General features: G+C 38.8%; 1 protein-coding gene across 1 annotated transcript; it reads left to right on the forward strand.

Moving 5' to 3' along the window:
* The first annotated feature begins 361 nt into the window (after positions 1–361).
* LOC138851032 (adenylosuccinate lyase-like) lies at positions 362–11642 on the forward strand. The gene is made up of 6 exons (XM_070085791.1): positions 362–670; positions 2350–2553; positions 3646–3770; positions 7001–7158; positions 7503–7654; positions 11421–11642. The coding sequence occupies exons 1-6, from the start codon at positions 527–529 to the stop codon at positions 11640–11642; spliced, it is 1005 nt and encodes a 334-aa protein (XP_069941892.1). The 5' UTR covers positions 362–526.
* The last annotated feature ends 8533 nt before the right edge of the window (positions 11643–20175 follow it).

Genomic DNA, 20175 nt, shown 5'->3' on the forward strand with positions numbered 1-20175 from the left:
TTGCTAAACTCACAAACTAGTATTTAGTCACTTAGCCATAATACCAACTTACCTCATAACTTAAGAAATCGTAATGACACGGGTTCAATCCCGGCCGGGGGTATGGTTTAACTTACCTCATAATTTGTAATATTTTACAATTAAGAATAAAACTAAGTCTGCCCGAAATGCCTAGCCATGCTAAGCGTTCTAGTGGTACACTCTGTAATCACTATTTTACTACATGTAAACCACACAATAACCAAATTCCTGTAAACTCAGCATTGTAATCCTTATAGAGAATAAACTTTGAATTTGAATTTGAATTTGAATTTATAATTCCCGCCCACATTTTTGGCAACATATTTTTTCGCCCAGATCCAGGAGAAGCAGAGGTCACTAAGGCGTCAACTTTGGTGAACCTTAACACCCCCAACAACACCAAGTGGACCCGGGTGGTAACAGCTCTCCGGTGTAACCCTTCAGACAGCAACAAGTTGCAGCTCTTGACCCCACCCCAGCAGGTAGACCGCACCGGGTACTGACGATGGCAACTACCAGCCTACACGACCATTATCGTAACCCTCTCTCCTACAGATATGCCTCAACTGAGATGTCATTCAACTTCAGTGAAACTAAAAAGTTCACCACCTGGCGCAAATTATGGACATATCTGGCCAGGGCTGAGAAGGTATATTATATATTGTACTGTCTGTACTTTGTATTGCTTTATATTGCATTGTTATTTTATATCACCTTATGCTGTTACTATATGGTCTTAATTAACATTTCTTCCTCTTTCACTGTTAGTGTTAACGTTAATATTACATTAAGTTATCCTAGGTAATTTGTACTATGTATGATAATTGTACTTATGTGTACCTGTGACTGAATAAACTTACTCTATAAATTATTGTACAACATTATGTATTAATCAATTAATGCAGAACTCTGTGACCCATAATAACACAGACCTACATCAATTTCTTTGATGAAGATTTGTTGCCAGTCTTAATAATTTCGATGACCTGATTTCACAAATGATGTACAGTAGTGTTGAAACTCCTTTGTCATATGTATGTGTATATGTATGTTTATTTATATTTATTATTTTTTATTAACACCATTAGTCCTGATGAATTATACTGTTAGTGTTGGCATGTCATACTACACCTAAATTACTGGGACCTAAATTACTGGGAACAGTTGAAGTCCCTTGATTTGTACTCCCTGGAATGCAGGCGAGAAAGATACATGGTAATATACACTTGGAAAATCATGCAGGGACTAGTGCCAAATTTACACACAGAATTCACTCCTTACAAAAGCAAAAGACTGGACAAAAGATGCAGCATCCCCACCAGTGAAAAGCAGGAGCACCATGAGTACACTAAGAGACAACACATTAAGTGTCAGGGGCCCAAGCCTGTTCAACTGCCTCCCAGCATGCTTAAGGGGGATTACATATAGATCCCTGGCTGTCTTCAAGGAGGCACTGGACAGGCACGTAAGGTCAGTACCTGACAAGCCAGGCTATGGGTTGTACGCCGGTTTGTGTGCAGCCAACAGTAATAGCCTGGTTGATCAGGCTCTAATCCACCATGAGGCCTGGTCACAGACTGGGCCGTGGGGGTGTTGATCCCTAAAATCATCTCCAGGTATCTTTATTGGCAGTTTTTTTATGATACCACAATGAGGCTTTTAAATGTCCTGTCTCCATTGCAGCTAGTTGTGGGAAGCAGCATTCACAGAGAGGAGCAGCTTCTCCCTTCTGTGAGAATTGCCAGGTTGTCCTGATAGCCCACCATCTGATTGACTGTTCCAGGACTTTGTCCACCCTCCTTTCTGATGGTCCTATCTTGATTTGTTAATTGTCACCAGTTTGCTACATCAGCTGGTAGTTTTGTTCTCTTGATTCACACAGTGCTATATAGCACTGCTATATAGTATATATATATATAGCATATATATATAGCAGTGCTATATAGCACTGTGTGACCATTATTGTTTAAATGCTTTCCATGAATATAGCAGAAAATTGTTGACCATCATGATCAGCCTGGTTGTGGTGGCTATGTGGGCTTGTAGGCCTCTAGCACTGCTGCTGACCAGGTAGTCAGCAGCGAAGCCTGACCTCGGGTAGAAGAACCCTTCAAAATGATTATAGATACATTCCATATATCCATGTAACACACTGTGGAGCAATGAAGCATTTGTGTTTACAGTATACTGACAATTTAGATTTCAGCCAATACACCATGTGCAGATACATTGCTCAGTATTTTATACTGTACTTTGACTTCAAAGAATAAGTTATTTAAAATGTTGATTTTGTAAAGCCCTGCTTATACATATTGTAATTTGTTGCAGGAGCTGGGGCTGCCAATCACAGATGAGCAAATAAAGGAAATGGAAGCCAATTGGGATAACATTGATTATGAATTTGCTGCAAAAGAAGAAGAAAAGATTAGACATGATACCATGGCCCACGTTCGTACTTTTGCAGTGGCCTGTCCAAAAGCTGCCCCAATCATACATCTGGGTGCTACTTCTTGCTATGTGGGAGATAATACAGTATGTATTTGAAGTACTGTGATTTTGTAGGACTTTAGAAATGAGAGCAATTTCAAATTTACAGAAATGGATTTTGAGAATGATTTAGAACTTGATATTTGTGGGAGACTTTCAGATTATGTTAAATATACATAACGGTGAATTGGTGCACAGTCCACAAGTAAAAGGGATTTTTAGTATTGTCTGTAAAAATATGTTTCGAATGACCAAGTGATTATGCATTTGTACCACTGAAGTTAGTGAACAAATAAAAACTTAAGATTTTAAAGATATAGAGATCCTCAAATCATATTCCCAACTTAACTCACATGGAATGACAAGTTTCTCCTAAAACTTTATTTAATCCTTCTCCAGCAACAGAAACCAATACATATGTAGCTATGTTAACTTTAGAATTAATAACATCAAGTTAGGTCTCATAATCAACACAAAAAAAAAAAGTAAACTACTTGACAGACTTCTTCTTTTTAACTTATTAGTACACATTCTTACTTTTTAGAATGCTTACTATAGTTCTTACTCTTTTTTTTTTCTTTAACTCCAGTGGTCTCCCACCAATGTCGAGTAACTGGAAAAAAGAAAAAAAAACACTTTCATCAATACCTTCTCCATCATTGTCCTGCCAGAGGCACACCAGTAATTTAGCTCAGATGCCCCTCCAAACTGCAGTATCCCCACCCCTCCTTCAGAGTGCAGGTACTGTATTTCCTACTTCCAGGACTCGAGTCCACTTAGCTGGTTTCCCTGAATTCCTTCATAAATATTATCATGCTCACACTCCAGCAGGATGTCAAGTCATAAAAACCATTTGTCTCCATTCACTCCTATCTAATACGCTCATGTATGCCTGTTGGATGTCCAACCTCCTCTGTCCCCTCTCTCCATCCTTTCCTAGGATGACCCCTACATTGCCTTCCGTCTACTACAAATTTATGCACCCTCCATGTCATCTGATCCCGAATATGTACTTCACATTAGGTTCTCATATGCAGTGAGAATTAATAAGCTATACTGTGTTTAATATGTATACACAGTATTTTTATCACAGTATTATTGTGCATGCTATTATTAATTCAGCATCACTAACTACAGGATTTGATTGTTCTTCGCGATGGCTTTGACATACTGCTGCCCAAAGTTGCCCGTTGTATTCACCGATTAGCCAAGTTTGCCTTAGAGCACAAAGATCAGCCAACACTTGGTTACACTCATCTGCAGTAAGTTTGGTCTCTATATGTGAACAAGATATGATATGCAATTTATGGCATTTATTCACATACTGGTCAATATATAGTACTATTGATATACGTGGTCTCAATATTACTCATTTTCTGTAAAATATAATCATCCCAGTTGTCACTCTTGCTGTGTTTTCTATGAATGTCTCATTTTTTCTCATTGTACTCTATTGTTGCATTAATTGATTTCACAAAATAAACTGTTAATTCCTGCAAATCAGTCTCTAGAGAGGAAATATTACAAAAATTTGGGCAAAAAATGTAAGGAAAAAAACATGCACAAACAGAAAAGTTGGATATCAATGCAAAAAACCTAGGCAGGTACTCGCACACATCCTGAGTCAGTGACCGGCTTCCCCAAAAAGCCATATACAGTCCATGGTGTAGAAAAAGGGAACTGGTGTTTGATAACCCAATTAATATGTCAAGACAAGACAGGAAACTGGAGAGAGAGAGAGCAAGCCTCTCTAACTCATGTAAAGGGAACATACCCCAACTGTCCAAGGAAAAGCAAGACTTCCATAAACAATCAAGACAAACACAGAAGTCCGTTCATAATATGTACTCTATTCACTTTACAGTGCAGTACTTCTTGTTTTTATAGAAACTAAAATTTATTAGGTAATTTAAGAAATTCGGAAATTGTGTATGTAAGGAAAATGTTCAGAGACAAACTTTTAGACAAATATATTAAATAAGACATTTGTAAATACAGTACTCATGATCTAGGAAAGGATACACTCATGATATTTGGAAGTTATGTGAATGTATTTGTGAGGGAAAAGTTCAGCAGATAGGAGTAGCGAGCGAGTATATGGTAACGATAGTTTGATTGCCGGCTGCTTGTTAAGGTAAGGTCAGTCTAGCTCCCGCTATCCCCCCCCCTTTTCTCCCCACCCCGAAAGGTGACGTGTGGGGCTCCGGCCAAACAGTAATCACTCAACTCACAGCTCCCAGCACAAATGTAAGTAAAAGCCTCTGCTTCTATTCTAGTGCATATTGGTTGAAAGCTTCACTTTTGACCAATAATAAACTTAGTCCTTTCAGTTTTAAGCTCCACATGAGACTTTTAGATAATCACCACCTTTTTTAAGTATCTTGCACTTATCATGGAGAGTGATTTCTTAAGCAGTGGGTAACCTGTCTCTCTTTCCAGCTTGGAATGACAGATCGGGTCACCTGCCAACCAACGAGAAGTGTTGAAGGAGATGGACTGAAAAGGTCTTGGGACGTCACTTCATTATCTACCTACCTGATTAATTGTACAGGACACTACCCCTCATCTTTTCTGTGGTAAAGAACCTGCATTCCTGTCATCTGGACTGACTATTCAAGGCTATAGACTCTGTGAAGAACTAGTCGTTGGGTTGTCACTCAACACCTGTGCCCCCCTCCCCCCCACATCATCAGCAACGGCTACAATTTCTACAAGATGGTGTCAACTTCAACCAGACACCCCAGTATAACTGTACATATTAGCGTTGAATTCAAATGTTATTTTTCCATTTAATTTTTCTTTCAAGTAGGATACACCTTCATATTTCAATGTTTTATCTTTGCATTAATAAATAATAAGGTGTTTATCTTTGTGAATTATTATTTCTTTTTCTATTCATTAATTTTCCTGAGGAGGAGCCAGCCTTGGTAATACTGTCTGAAGTTGTTACAGGGCTGAGTATGCCTTCACAGTATTTATCCAGCAGTAGATTGAAACTAGTTGATGAGAATTTAATACTTAAGGTATGTATGCAATAATATGTGCAACATTGTTTTAGCATGCTGCAGCCACATATGAACCAGTCTGCAGTGTTTTAAACATACGCTGTACTACGGTATATAATACAAATAATTTTGTATATGGCTTGATTTTTTTTTTACTTAAAATGTGAATCTTGTTGAATAGTAGTAGGCATACTGCCCAGGTATACTTTTTTCTCATACATTTCAAAAATTTGTGTTTCCTTGCACTCGTGTTGTCAGGTGGTGGGTGTGGAGATGCACACACCCTCATCCACCTGAAAGAGGAGGAGCGTGAGGGATTTGCACTCCCCACACTTGCCTTGTTAGGAGTTGGGTAGGAGTCTCATACCCCCTTACCCCTTTATCAGGAGGAATGTGGGGGGGGGGGAGACCACTATAGCTGCCTTGTCAGGAGGCAGATGGCAGATATGAGGGACTCGCACCCCAGGACTCGTACCCCCAACATCTGCCTTTTCTAGAGGTAGGTGGGGGGAGGGGATCTTAGGCCACATCATCTGCCCTGTCAGGAGATGGGTGTGAGGGACTCATGCTCCCACACCCACCTTGTTAGGAAGTGGGTGTGGGGTACTTGTATGCCCACCTTGTTAGGAGGCTGTTGGGGGACTAACCAACAAGTGAATTGATTTCAATTGAGCTAACTACGTTTTGTATTGAAACTGGCAAAACTAAAGAAAATGTGAACACAAACAGGTACATGCAGATATAGAGACAAAAATAGATAGTGGCAAGTACATACACTGTATCCTACCTCTTAAACACTGGCTGGTTCAATGTGATTATCTACTTTTAATTACAAAAGAGCTGTGGTAATTGTGTGCCATCTTCAGTATTTAGTTTTTCATACCAATAATTTGTTTTAGTTTCTGTTGTAGGCAACACCTATTACTACTTCTTGAATCCTATTTCAGTAATCTAATCTGTTCACCATTTATGCATGGATTTGCCTCCACTACTCCACCCCTTGTGTGCTTCACTCACTCACTGTACTTATGCTGGAAATAATCCTCAGCATATGGTTCAATTTAGTGGTAATTTCCATTTTTGTCCATCCTTGTTTCTCAACCCTTCCAAACAATCTTCTTTATCCACACTGCCAATATTCAGTAGTAGTTTACTTCTTATCTGGTTATTTCAGTGGGCTTCATCATACTTTGCTGTTGGGCATTCATCTACTTCATTTAATCTTTCCTCCTGAATATTTTTTTCTGTGTACATGTATCTCTTTATGTAACCTGTACTTGTCAGCCGAAATGATTTGATAGAAATGCTTTGAAAGTTTTTGTAATTCCCTGTTACCTTGGCACCATCCAAGCCATGATCAAACTTAGCACTTGTTTACATTGTCTGGTGATTTAGTTTGTGTGCTTGAAGGATTCAAGGTTTCCTTTCCCTTTTAATATTATTTTTATGATAATATCAATATTGACAAAAAGTTGGATATTTTTTAGGCCTGCTCAATTAACAACAGTTGGAAAAAGAACCACTTTATGGACTCAAGAGCTTTTAATGGATGAGAGAGCCATACGCAGGGCACGGGATGATCTGCGCTTCCGAGGGGTCAAAGGCACTACTGGTACTCAAGCATCATTCCTCCAACTGTTTGAAGGTAACCTTGTTGTGTAGATTTCTTGTTTTTTTTCTAATCTTATTATGATGTGGGTCAGTTCATCTAAGGCCAGATCCCCCAAAACCCTCTCCAGGTATACTCCAGGTATTGCAGATAATATTCATGTATAATAATGTCTTTATTTCTACAAGTACATGTACAAGGTATACACATGTGAATAAAATTTTGTGAGTAGCTCATGTAAATTATCTGCAAAATCTTCTTGAATTATGTAATAATATTTTAATGAATGTCATTTTTATACAGTTTCAGATAATTATCCTTTTGTATACGAAGGGATTTGTTGTTTAATTGGAATTCATTCAAATGTGTAATTACCACAGGTGATAATGAGAAAGTTAAGAAGCTGGATGAATTGGTAACACAGATGGCAGGCTTCAAGGAGGTGTATATAGTGTGTGGACAGACATATACTCGTAAGGTGGATGTGGAATGTCTCAATGTTTTGGCTTCACTCGGCTCAACAGCTCATAAGGTCAGTGCTTTTGTTAATTTATGCAATCCTTTGTAGCTGTTGTTTTCTGTTGCTAGAGCTACTTTGTTAGATAATTCCTAGAGCATCAAAAGGACCATTACATTTCCTAAAAGGGAGGCAGGAAATATTTTTAATTCCTTTCGCTGTCTTTAATGCAGATCTGTGTCACTGAAACTGATGTAACTAGCATAGATCTATATCTTAATCATAGTGCCATCATTTTTTTTCTTTCAACACACCGGCCATATCCCACCAAGGCAGGGTGGCCCAAAATGAAAAGCAAAAGTTTCTCTTTTAAATTTAGTAATTTATACGGGAGAAGGGGTTACTAGCCATTTACTAGGCATTTTAGTCGCCTCTTACAACACGCATGGCTTACGGAGGAAGAATTCTGTTCCACTTCCCCATGGAGATAAGAGGAAATAAACAAGAACAAGAACTAGAAAGAAAATAGAAGAATACCCAGAGGGGTGTGTGTATATAGTATATGCTTGTACATGTATGTGTAATGTGACCTAAGTGCAAGTAGAAGTAGCAAGACATACCTGAAATCTTGCATGTTTATGAGACAGACAAAAGACACCAGCAATCCTACCATCATGTAAAACAATTACAGGTTTTCGTTGTACACTCACTTGGCAGGGCGGTAGTACCTCCCTGGGCGGTTGCTGTTTACCAACCTACTACCTAGGAGTGCCATCATATTTGCTGTAATTCATAAATTTTGGCCTTGACATGAAAGAATGGGGTGGGTGTATAAAAAAAAAAATCTGCCCCATACAGTTCATGGCTTAAAATAGCAAATTTGAGGCATTTTCTAGGGTGATTTTCAAGGTTTTATTGGCTGTATCTTGGTGTTACTTGATAGGCCAGAAGACATACTAGTGAAACTGAAAGGATGTAGGTAATTTTAGACTGGAAGTGGCGTAAAATATTCCACAAGAAAGCAGAAATATTCAATTTTTGGCAATTTCCTGAGGAAAGGTTGAGGGCCCAGCCAGGCACCCCAGTCGTTGTATGGGTTTTTACTAGGTCTGCTTCAGTCTTGGGATGGCCTGAACCATGACCAGTCATTTTTGGTTATATTTTGTTTTCCTAGAAATAGGCTAAAACTTGAATTTTTTTTTTTTGTGTGTGTGTGTACTGGATTCGAATTCAGTATAGGAGAGGCCTGGGAATTCGGTATAGGAGAGGCCTGGGAATTCAGTATAGGAGAGGCCTGGGAAATCAGTATAGGAGAGGCCTGGGAATTCAGTATAGGAGACCTGGTGATTCAATATTGGAGGCTTATAATAGGGCTAAATTGGGTGAAATTACTGATGCATAACTTGCACCCATAAAGCCAACTGTGTAATTTCATAAAGTTTACATCAGATTACACATTTTTTGTGTCATTTTCCTTAGAAAAATATTTTCTGTCATTTTCTGATAAGATTTTTTTTTAATCATGATACCATCAGTTTTTTGCTGATGATACTGTGCTTATGGGAGATTCTAAAGAAAAATTGCAAAGGTTAGTGGATGAGTTTGGGAGTGTGTGTAAAGGTAGAAAGTTGAAAGTGAACATAGAAAAGAATAAGGTGATGAGGGTATCAAATGATTTAGATAAAGAAAAACTGGATATCAAATTGGGGAGGAGGAGTATGGAAGAAGTGAACGTTTTCAGATACTTGGGAGTTGACGTGTCACCGGATGGATTTATGAAGGATGAGGTTAATCATAGAATTGATGAGGGAAAAAAGGTGAGTGGTGCATTGAGGTATATGTGGAGACAAAAAACGTTATCTATGGAGGCAAAGAAGGGAATGTATGAAAGTATAGTAGTACCAACACTCTTATATGAGTGTGAAGCTTGGGTTGTGAATGCAGCAGCGAGGAGGCGGTTGGAGGCAGTGGAGATGTCCTGTCTAAGGGCAATGTGTGGTGTAAATATTATGCAGAAAATTCGGAGTGTGGAAATTAGGAGAAGGTGTGAAGTTAATAAAAGTATTAGTCAGAGGGCTGAAGAGGGGTTGTTGAGGTGGTTTGGTCATTTAGAGAGAATGGATCAAAGTAGAATGACATGGAGAGCGTATAAATCTGAATGGGAAGGAAGGTGGGGTAGGGGTCGTCCTTGAAAAGGTTGGAAGGAAGGGGTAAGGGAGGTTTTGTGGGCAAGGGGCTTGGACTTCCAGCAAGCGTGCATGAGCGTGTTAGATAGGAGTGAATGGAGACGAATGGTACTTGGGACCTGATGATCTGTTGGAGTGTGAGCAGGGTAATATTTAGTGAAGGGATTCAAGGAAACCGGTTATTTTTATATAGCCAAACTTGAGTTTTGGAAATGGGAAGTACAATGCTTGCACTTTAAAGGAGGAGTTTTTTGATATTGGCAGTTTGGAGGGATATGTTATATGTATATCTCTATATATGTTTCTAAACTGTTGTATCTGAACACCTCTACAAAAACAGTGATTATGTATGAGCAAGGTGAAAGTGTTGAATGATGATGAAAGTATTTTCTTTTTGGGGATTTTCTTTCTTTTTTTGGGTCACCCTGCCTCAGTGGGAGACGCCCGACTTGTTGAAAAAAAAAAAAAAAAGAATGCGCTGGTATTATTTACACAATTATTACAACATTGCATAACAGTAAAATCTTCTATTTATTTGTGTGAATGAAAATTCTTTGTATATAACATTCTTTGGATATAACATTTACGTAAGATTTAATAGGTGTTTTTAACATTGTTGTTAAAGCTGTTGGCAGAGAACTTTTGGCAATTTCTGGCAACAAGTTCCATAAATAACAAAAAGGCACGATACCGTGACTGGAACGATACACAAATAACCCGCACATAAAAGAGAGAAGCTTACGACGACGTTTCGGTCCGACTTGGACCATTGACAAAGTCACAAGCTTCTCTCTTTTATGTGCGGGTTATTTGTGTAACAAGTTCCATAATTTGGGGCCTTTTATTTGCATGGAATTTCTAAACAGGTTGATTCAAACATGTAATATGTCAGAGAGATACGCGTTCCTCGTATTGTGTCCATATTTTGTATTGACCATGTTGTATCTATAGCATGTGCCATTGTAAGAGTGAATATTTTGTATGCTAAGCAGATTTCAACTTTTGAATATGGACGGAAGTGTATGTTGCTTGGAACTTGCATGAATGGTCATTCTGAGAGCAGATTTCTGTTCTGTAACATCGGGTTTCAGGTATTTTGCTGTTGTTGATCCTCACACACAAATACATTAAGTGAAGGAAGGACAGATTAGAGAGTAATATAGATTGAACAAGGATGCTTAAGGTACAAGAATGCCCATTCTTTTGAAAATTTTCTTAGAAATTTTTTAGATGTGTTTGTTGAATTTTATTGTGCTGTACAGGTGTATGCTCAATAATTTACCCTCATCCTGCCTTTCAATCGGTGTATTATTTATCTTTATGTTCAAGTGAATTTTTGTAACTTTGTTCCCCAACATTATGTAGGGCTTATTAACATTAAGTGCAAGTTTGTTAGGTGTTATCCAAGTAGATATCTTTCCAAGTTTGACTATGTTGTTAAGTGTAGCCAGATCTGCAGTTGAGATGATGAAAAGTGTGTCCTCTGTAAACAGATGACACATTTCAGCATTACTGTAATAATCATTGAAGTCCTGATTACAAATGGAGCATTTCTCATAATGACTTGAATTTATTTTTTATGTAGATTTTCTTAGCTTTACCATGATTTGTAAACAAAAATGTTGTACTGACTGTAAAAATCTTCTGTTCTACAGATTTGCACTGATATACGAATTTTAGCTAGTAATAAGGAGATAGAAGAGCCATTTGAAAGCAGTCAGATTGGATCCAGTGCCATGCCATATAAGCGTAATCCAATGCGTAGTGAACGATGCTGTGCCTTAGCACGCATCCTGATGGCCTTGCCTTCCAATGCCCTAAGTACTGCAGCAACCCAGTGGATGGAGCGAACACTTGATGATAGTGCCAACAGGTAATATTCAAATGAAATCTAATATCTCATTTATAAACCACTGCTCTATACAGCCTCTCCTCACTTAATGATGGAGTTCCATTCCTAAGACCATGTCAGTAAATGAATTCATCACTAAGTGAGGAGCATACTATAATGGTAAACCATCTTTGATATTGCTTTAATGTTACCCTTGTACCATTTATAACATTTCTGATATATTTTTAAATGTTCATACAGTAATGTACTGTGTATTCTAATAAACAGAATAGAGGAAATCAGCTCTACTCTACATTAATTAGATATGCATACTGGTCAGAGAGCCCATCATAAGTCTGAGGTGTCGGTAAACGAGTACGTCACTAAGTGAGCAGAAGCTGTATTTAGCTGGTTGTAAATGCCATTTAGGTGTATATTTTTCAAGTACATATAGCCGGACTTGAGTACTGGAAATGGGAAGTACAATGCCTGCACTTTAAAGGAGGGGTTACCGTAACGTTTTTATGATGGAGATTGTTTGGTTTTTTTCGTCTCATAAACACGTAAGATAACAGGGAATCCACCCACTCATTTTGGTCACATTTACAGACACAAGCATTTTAAAAAACATCTGGTTTTTCTTTTCAAATAGCTTTGTTTTTTTTATTTCTTCTATTGTCCAGGGGGAAGGGAAAAAGAACTTCCTCCGTACCATGCTGTCGTATGGGGCATAAAATCCCGAGAAATGTAGAACCCCCTTCCCCCAACAATTACTAAAAAGAGAAGAAGAAAATTTTAAAAAACTGGGTTGTTTTAAATGTCGGGGAAAAAAAGGAGACAAGAAACAGATGATTGCTGTTTTATGAAAAAAGAAGTTGATGTCCCTAAGCAACAAAGTGAAGGGGGAGGAGAGTTTGGGGGGGGGAAAAAAGGGGATTAAATCTGAGATCTGAGAGATTTAGAGAAAAGGAAAGGGGGTGCAGAGTTAAATGACGATGGAAGGAGAAAAGAGAATATGAATGTGTAAATTCAAAATTATGGGATTAAAAGGTTGATGCGAGGGGTCATAATAAGGTTATGCCCCTGGAGAAGAGGGGAAAAAGGGGGAAGAGAGAGTTTTTGGGAGATGTTAAATTTTGGAGCCAACCAAGGAGAGAGTAATTTTTGGGGGGGACTTGAATGCTAAAGTAGGGAAATTTTTAGGGGGTGGGGTAGGTGTTTGGTGTGTAAATGATAAGGGGGTTTTGATTGAATTTTTTGTATAGAAAGGGAGTTATAGGTAATACATATTTTAAAAAAAGAGGATAAATAAACACGATATGATGTGGGGAGAAATGACAGAGTTTGTTGATTATTTTTGTAGAAAAAGACTGTTATAGATTTCGGGATGTCATGTTTATAGAGGGGCCACAGATATATCAGATCATTTTTAGTTGTAGCACACTAATAAAAGGAAGGGGGATAAAAGGGAGAATAGAAGCATCGGGGAAGAGAGAGAAGGTTTATAAACAAAAGGGAGGGTTGGGGTAAGATATAAACAGCTATTGAGGATAGATGGGAATAAGAAAAAGGGGGCAAGAGGTAGGGGGAGGTTTAAAATGTAGTGTTAGAGGTTCAGAGAAGTTTGGGGTTAAAGGAAAGGGGGCAGGGGGGAAGAGGGGGAAAGGGGAATGATGATGTAAAGAGAGTAGTAAGGAAAAAAAAGTTACATAGAGAAGTTTTACAAAGAGAAGTAAAAGGGAGGAAGAGTATAGGGAAAAAAAGAGAGAAGTTAAGAGAGGGTGAAGCAATGAAAAAGAGAGCAATGAGAGAGTGGGTGAAATCAAAAAATTTTTTGTTGGTAAAAAAGTTTTAGGAGATTAACAAGTTAAGAAAGCCTAGAAAAACAAAGGGTTTTGGTTAAAAATAGAAGGAAAGTTTTAAATGGAGAAGGTATTGGGAAGAGGGAAAGGGAATATTTGAGGAATTTTTAAAATGTTGATGAAGATGGGGAAGCTGGTTTTCTTATGGGGGAAGGGAGAAAACATTTTTAGGAGGAGGAAGAGCCAGGAGTGTAATTTCGGGGGCAGTAGGAAAAATAAAAGGGGAAAAAGGGATTGAGGGGATGAAGATAAAATTAAAAAGCGGGGGATATTTTGGGGGCATAATTATTTAATAAATGTATGGAAGAGGTAAGGTACCTGGATTAAGAGATGCATAGTTCCTTTTATAAAGGCAAAGGGGAAAAAGAGAGTGCAAAATTATAGGGGATAAGCTGTTGAGGGACCCGGAAAGGTTTGTAGAGTTATAATTGAAAGAATTTAAAAGAAAACGGAGAATAGAAGAATGAACAAGGGGGCTAGAAAGGTAGGGGGGGGTGGACCAGGTGTTTTCAGTGAAACAATAGAACAGTATTTAATAAGGCTAAAGAGGCTTTGTATTTTGGGTTTGGAAAAAGGGGAGACAGGGGGAAAATGTAGATGTTGAAGTGATGGTGTAGGGGGTAGGTTACTGGGAAAACAGGGAAAAGTTTTTTCGAGGATAGTGAGGTCGTTAGAGTATGTAGGGAAAAAGGGAAATTTTTTCCGTAAAAAAAAAAATGTGATGTCATGGTTGTTTTAAAATTTAAGATGGGGGGGGAAGAGAAGTAAATGTAGGGGCTGGAAGAGGCATGGAGTTAAAAGATAAAGAACACACAAAAGTGGGGGTTTCCCGCTGTTTCGGGTGACACTGTGCCTTGGGAGATTCTAAGAGAAGTTGCAGAGATTTGGGGTGAATTTGGGAGGGTGTAAAAAAAGAAAATTAAAAGGGAATACAGGAAAGAGAAGGTTTGAGGATAACAAAAAAATTAGGATAAAGAGAATATCAGATTGGGGGAGAGTATGGAGGAGGGAACGATTCAGATATTTGGGAGGACGGTGCGGATGGGCTGAAAGATGAGGGGAAACATAGTTTATGAGGGAAAAAAAGTGAGGGAAAAGAGTCGGGGGGAAAAGAACTTTGTCCTTTAGGCAAAAAGGGGGAAAGATGAGAGTTTTTACCCCCCAAAGGGTGAAACGGTGATGAATGTTTCAGCGAGGGGAAGGCTGAGGCAGTGGAGTGCCCGAGGGCAATTTTGGTGGAAATAATGCAAAAATCGAGTTTGGGAAAAGGAGGAGGTGCGGGGTTACCAAACTGTTGTCCAGGGAGGGGTGAGGAAGGGGTTGAGGGGGTTTAATGAGAGAATGGAGCAAAAAGAATGATTTAAGAGGTATCAGTCTGTGTGAAGGGAAGGGGGTGGGTGGGCCCGGGGAAGGCTGGGGAGGGGGGAGGTTTTTGTAGGGCTTACTTTCCCGAGGGATGGGATGTTTGATGGAGGGAAAGGAGACAAATGGTTTTTACTTGACGGGGTTTTGGGGGTGAGCAAAATAACATTTATGAAGGATTCAGGAAAGCAGGGGGGACTTTAGTCCTGGGGAGAAGCAGTCCCGCACCCAAGGGGGGGTGTTAATGTTGCAGTTTAAAACAAAAGCACCCCTTTTAAGACAGTGATGGAGGAATGATGGGAAAACTTTTTGGGCCCCCCTCCTTGGGGGAATCGGGGCCCGGGGATAATAATAAAAAAATCTGCCATATGAATGAGTTTTTTATTTAGAGAGTGGGGTTTGGGCCCCAACCCAAAAGTTTTATTTTTTTACGAGGGGGGGGTTCATTTGAAGATCCTAGGTTTTTCGTATTATTTAAAATTATGTTTGCTAGCAGTTTGTGACGTATCTCAGATATAATATTTTCCCATTGAGAGTTTAATACCTACTTTAAAGATTCAAATAGTCTTAATGGAAATTTTAGGTTAAATGCAGCCATAATGATCCTCATGTAGAAAAGATTTAAAAAAAAAATTCAACCAAAAAAAAAATGACTTCATATCCAGGTCTTAATCTTTGAAACACTAGTTATCATATAAACCTACTAAATTTAAAACCCTTTAACTGAATAATAAATTCCTTTAACATCAGTTTGGTGTTTCTTTTTTAGAGCTGATAGGTTTCAAATTTCCGTATCACTGAAGGAAGTTTATCCCAAAATGATAACGCCACAGGAACTTCCCTTTTTTTCGAAAACAAAACATGAAATGGTAAGGGTGGGGGGCAAAAACAAGGGGGAATTATTTTAAAAAGAAAGATGTTGGAATAGAAAAAAGGTATTTCAGCTTGTTTCCGGGACTAATATCTAATATGTATATAAAAGTGTCAAAGTGTGACCATTAAAGGAAAAAAAAAATATATTATTTTATTATCAACCGGCCATTCCCACCAAGGCAGGGGGGGCCCAAAGAAAACCACCATCATTCACCCATCACTGTTTCCCCGAAGGGGCCACCAGTTTTTAAAATGCAACATTAACACCCCCCTTCAGAGTGCAGGGAATTCCCACTCCCGGACCAGTCCGCCTGCCGGTTTCCCCGAACCCCCCATAAAAGACCTTTTCTCACCCCAACAGCACGTCAAGTATTAAAACCATTTGTCTCCATTACCCTTTTCAAAACGCCACGCATGTCTGGGTCCAAGTCCCCCACACAAAACCCCTTACCCTCCTCCAACCTTTCCAGGGACCCCCCCCCCCACCTTCCTTCCACTCAGACTGATACACCCCTTAAAATCACTTGTTTCCCCTTCTTCACATGTCCAACCACTCAACAACCCCTTCTCGCCCCCTGGACAAAGGCAATCCCCCCTCCCTAACTTCCAAACTAGAATTTTCATTATATTCACACCACACATTGCCCGAATGACCCCACTGCCCAGCCTTCCCCTTGCTGCAACATTCATCACCCATGCTTCACACCCATAAAGAGCGAAAAAACTATACCCAAATACCCTCTTGCCTCACGTAAAATTTTCCGGGTATATTTTGTAAACTTATTCCTCTGTAATTTTAAATTTTTTTGTCCCCTTTCCTTTATATAAAGGGACAAACATGCCCCCCAACCTTGGGACCTTCCCCTTTTCCCAAACATTTAAAAAAAAAAAAGTACCAACCACCCAACACATATCCCCTGCTTTTAAATTTTATCATGATCCCCTCGTTCCAGCTGCTTTACCCTTCATTTAATAATGCCCATACTCCAAAATTACATTCTGCTCTTCCCTCCAAAAGAGGTATACCCCCCGGCCGGCATGAAAACGCCCTTTTTCTTATCTCCATGGGGAAGTGGAATAAAATTTCTTTCTGAAAAGCCATGTTTGTAAGAGGCATAAAATGCCGAGCAAGGCCAACCTTCTCCTGTAAAATTAAATGAAAAAGGAGAAATTTTTTTTTCGGGCCACCCGCCTTGGGGATAGGGCCGGTGGAAAGAAAGAAGAAATACAGATATACGTTTCAGGTAGTAGGTTGGTAGACAGCAGCTGCCCGGGGAGGACTAGCCCTGAGGTAAAAAAATGTAATTGTTTTACACAGGAGGATTGGGTGTCCTTTTTCTTCCTAAACATGGATTTCAGATACGCCTTGTACTTCTATTTACACTTAGGTCACACACAAATGTACAAGTATATATATACACACCCCGTTTTATTTTCTTTTAGTTTTTGTTTATTTCCTACTCCATGGGGGTGGAAAGAATTTTCCTCCGTAGTTTGGGTTGAAGAGGTTTTTTTAAAATGGGAAAAGGGGGGCGAACTTCTCCTGTAAAACTAAATGTGAAAGGAAAAATTTTTGTTTTCCTTTCACCCTGCTTGGTGGGATACGGGATAAAGTTGAAAGAAAAAAAATATACACACCCTTTGGGTTTTTTCATTTTCTTTTTAGTTTTTTTTTTTCCTCTCATCTTGGGGAAGGGGAAAAAATTCTCCTCCGTAGAAAAGGTTGTAAGAGGCATTAAATCCCGGGGAGCAGGGGGCTGAACCCCCTTCCCCCATATAAATTACTAAATTTAAAAGAGAAACTTTTTTTTTTTTTTGGGCCATTGCCTTGGTGGATACGCTTTGTGAAAAAAAAATAGATATCATACCCCAAAACCCATCCCCTCCAAACCCCAATTATGTAAGTGTTTTTATGTAAGGTTTATGTGTTTTGTCTGAAATGGACAATTTCAATTTCCCTTATGGAAAAAATTGCAGTATCATAAAATATTTCTGAGGAAAAATCGAAGGGGGTCCACTACAGGGTGGATTGAGACAAAAATCACCGGGGAGGTACCCCTTCCTCAAGTGAGTGTAAAAAAAAAGCCTGTTTGTTTTAAAGATGGTGGATTGTGGTGCTTTTGTCTGTTCAAAAAATGTGCAAGATTATAGGTATTTTTTGCTACTTCTATTTAACTTAGGCTACACACATGCTTTTAAAAGCATATATTTTTTCTTCTTTCAACACCCCAGCCGACCCCACCGGGGGGTGGCCCAAAAGGAAAACAAAATTTTTCCCCCACATTTAGTATTAATACGGGAAAGGGGTTAAGCCCTTGCCCCCTATTTTAGTCCCCTACAAAAAGAAAGCCCGGAGGAAGAATTCTGCCCCATTTCCCCAGGAGATAAGAGGAATAAACAAGAACAAGAAAAAAAAAAGAAGAAACCAGGGGTGTGTATAATAAAAGCATATATATATATATATATATACACATACCTCTGCTTTTTCCCCCTCTATTTTTTTTTAGTTTTTTTTTTCTTTTCAACAAGTGGGGTGTTTCCCAGGCAGGGGTGCCCCAAAAAAGAAAGGAAACCCAAAAAAATACTTTCATCATCATTCAACACTTTCACCTCACTCAAAATAATCACTTTTTTGCAGAGGTGTCGGGAACACCATTTTTGGGGAAATAAAAAAAACAAACATATCCCCCAAAACTCAACCCCAAAACCTCCTTTGAGTGAAATTATTATTTGGATCAAGTCCCATAAAAATAACTTTTTTCCTGAACCCCTTCACTAAATTTTACCCGACACTAAACAGACGACCCCAAATTTCACGCCATTCACTCCAAAACCCACGCCATGCCCCCTGTGGAAGTCCCCCCCACAAACTTCCTTACCCCTACCTTTCGGGGCCCAACCCACCCCCTTTCCCTTTCTCCTCAGATTTAAATGTTTTCCCATGTTTCATTTTGATCCATTCTTTTAAAGACCAACCCTCTTCACCTCTGACAAATTTTTTAACCCCACCCCTTCTTTTTCCACCCAATTTTTTTATAATATTTCCCCCAACATTGCCTTTAGACGGGAAAATTAAAGCCTCCAACGCCTCCTTGCTGCTATTCACAACCCAAGCCACACCCATATAAGAGTGTTGGTACTACTATACTTTAATTCCCCTTTTTTGCCCCAAAAAACGTTTTTGACTCCATATATACCCCCAAAGCACCATCCTTTTTTCCTATAATCTAAGGGTTAACCTATCCCAAAAACCATCCCAACGCAACTCCCAAGATCTGAAAACTTTTACATCTTCCATTCCCTCCCCCGTTTGATATCCAATTTTTTTTTTCAAATCATTTATATTCACCTTTCTTTTTTTCTATGTTCACTTTTAACTTTTTTACCAACATCCCAAACTATCCACTAACCTTTTGAATTTTTTTTTAGAATCTCCCATCACAGTTTATCAGCAAAAAGAACTGTTCAATTCCCCTTTTGTTTTTATTTTCCCCCCATTTTTCCCACCCCCCCCAAACCCCAGCATTTACTTCTTTTACAACCCCCTCTATAAAATATTAAACAACCATGGTGACATTACACATCCCGTCTAAGACCTACTTTACCCTAGCCCTTTTTCTTTTACACACCCCAACCTGAGCCCACTATCCCAAAAATCTCACAGCATTTAGTAATTTTCCACCTTTTTATATACATTTAGTTCTTGCTCTTTTTTTTTCTTTATGTCCAGGGGGAAAAGAAAGAATTTTCCTCCGATGCCAGCGTGTTGTAAGAGGTTACTAAAATGCCGGGGAACTTTTCCCCGAATAAATCATAATAAAAAAAAAATTTCGTTTTTTTTTTTCACCCTGCCCTTGGGGGGAACGGTGGTTTGTTGAAAGAAGAAATCAGATATAAGGTAGTGGGGTTTGGGAGACAACCACCCTGCCAAGTGAGTGTAAAAGGGAAACCTGTATTATTTTACTTTATAGGATTGTAGTGCTTTTTCTGTCTGATAAAAAGCAAAATTTCAGGAGCTTTTCACTTTACTTACCTTTTGGGCACACACACAGATGTAAAGACTTTTATTTACACACCCTCGGGGTTTTTTTTATTTTCTAAGTTCTTGTTCTTGTTTATTTTCATCTCCATGGGGGAAAGGGAAAAAATTTTCCTCCCTGTTGGGGAAGAAACTAAAAAGTCCGGGGGGGTTGAGTAACCCTTTCCTGTATACTTTCTTTAAAATTAAAAGAGAAAGTTATTTTTTCTTTTTTGGGCCCCCTGCTATTGGGGTGCGGCTGGTGCTGAAAAAAAAGGAATACAAAATAGCAGTAATAATGTAAGAGAAAAAAAATCAACATTAGTCAGGTGTGAAAAAAGGGGGACAGAAAGCAAAAGTAAGTAAGTACTTGATAAACATGGAGATCATATATGGTTGCCACTTAGGTTGATGTTTTTCTAGGATTAGGCACAATATAGAAAAGGGATTAAAAAATTAAAAAT

Source organism: Cherax quadricarinatus, chromosome 17 (assembly GCF_038502225.1).
Source record: "Cherax quadricarinatus isolate ZL_2023a chromosome 17, ASM3850222v1, whole genome shotgun sequence".
In the NCBI taxonomy this organism is placed as follows: Eukaryota; Metazoa; Arthropoda; class Malacostraca; order Decapoda; family Parastacidae; genus Cherax; species Cherax quadricarinatus.

Excerpts from the sequence above, each read along its gene's own strand:
- LOC138851032 (XM_070085791.1), top strand. The coding sequence starts at position 527 with ATGGCAACTACCAGCCTACACGACCATTATCGTAACCCTCTCTCCTAC. Across the intron at positions 671-2,349 it reads ATCTGGCCAGGGCTGAGAAG|GAGCTGGGGCTGCCAATCAC; the intron begins GTATATTATATA and ends AATTTGTTGCAG. Across the intron at positions 3,771-7,000 it reads CTTGGTTACACTCATCTGCA|GCCTGCTCAATTAACAACAG; the intron begins GTAAGTTTGGTC and ends GATATTTTTTAG.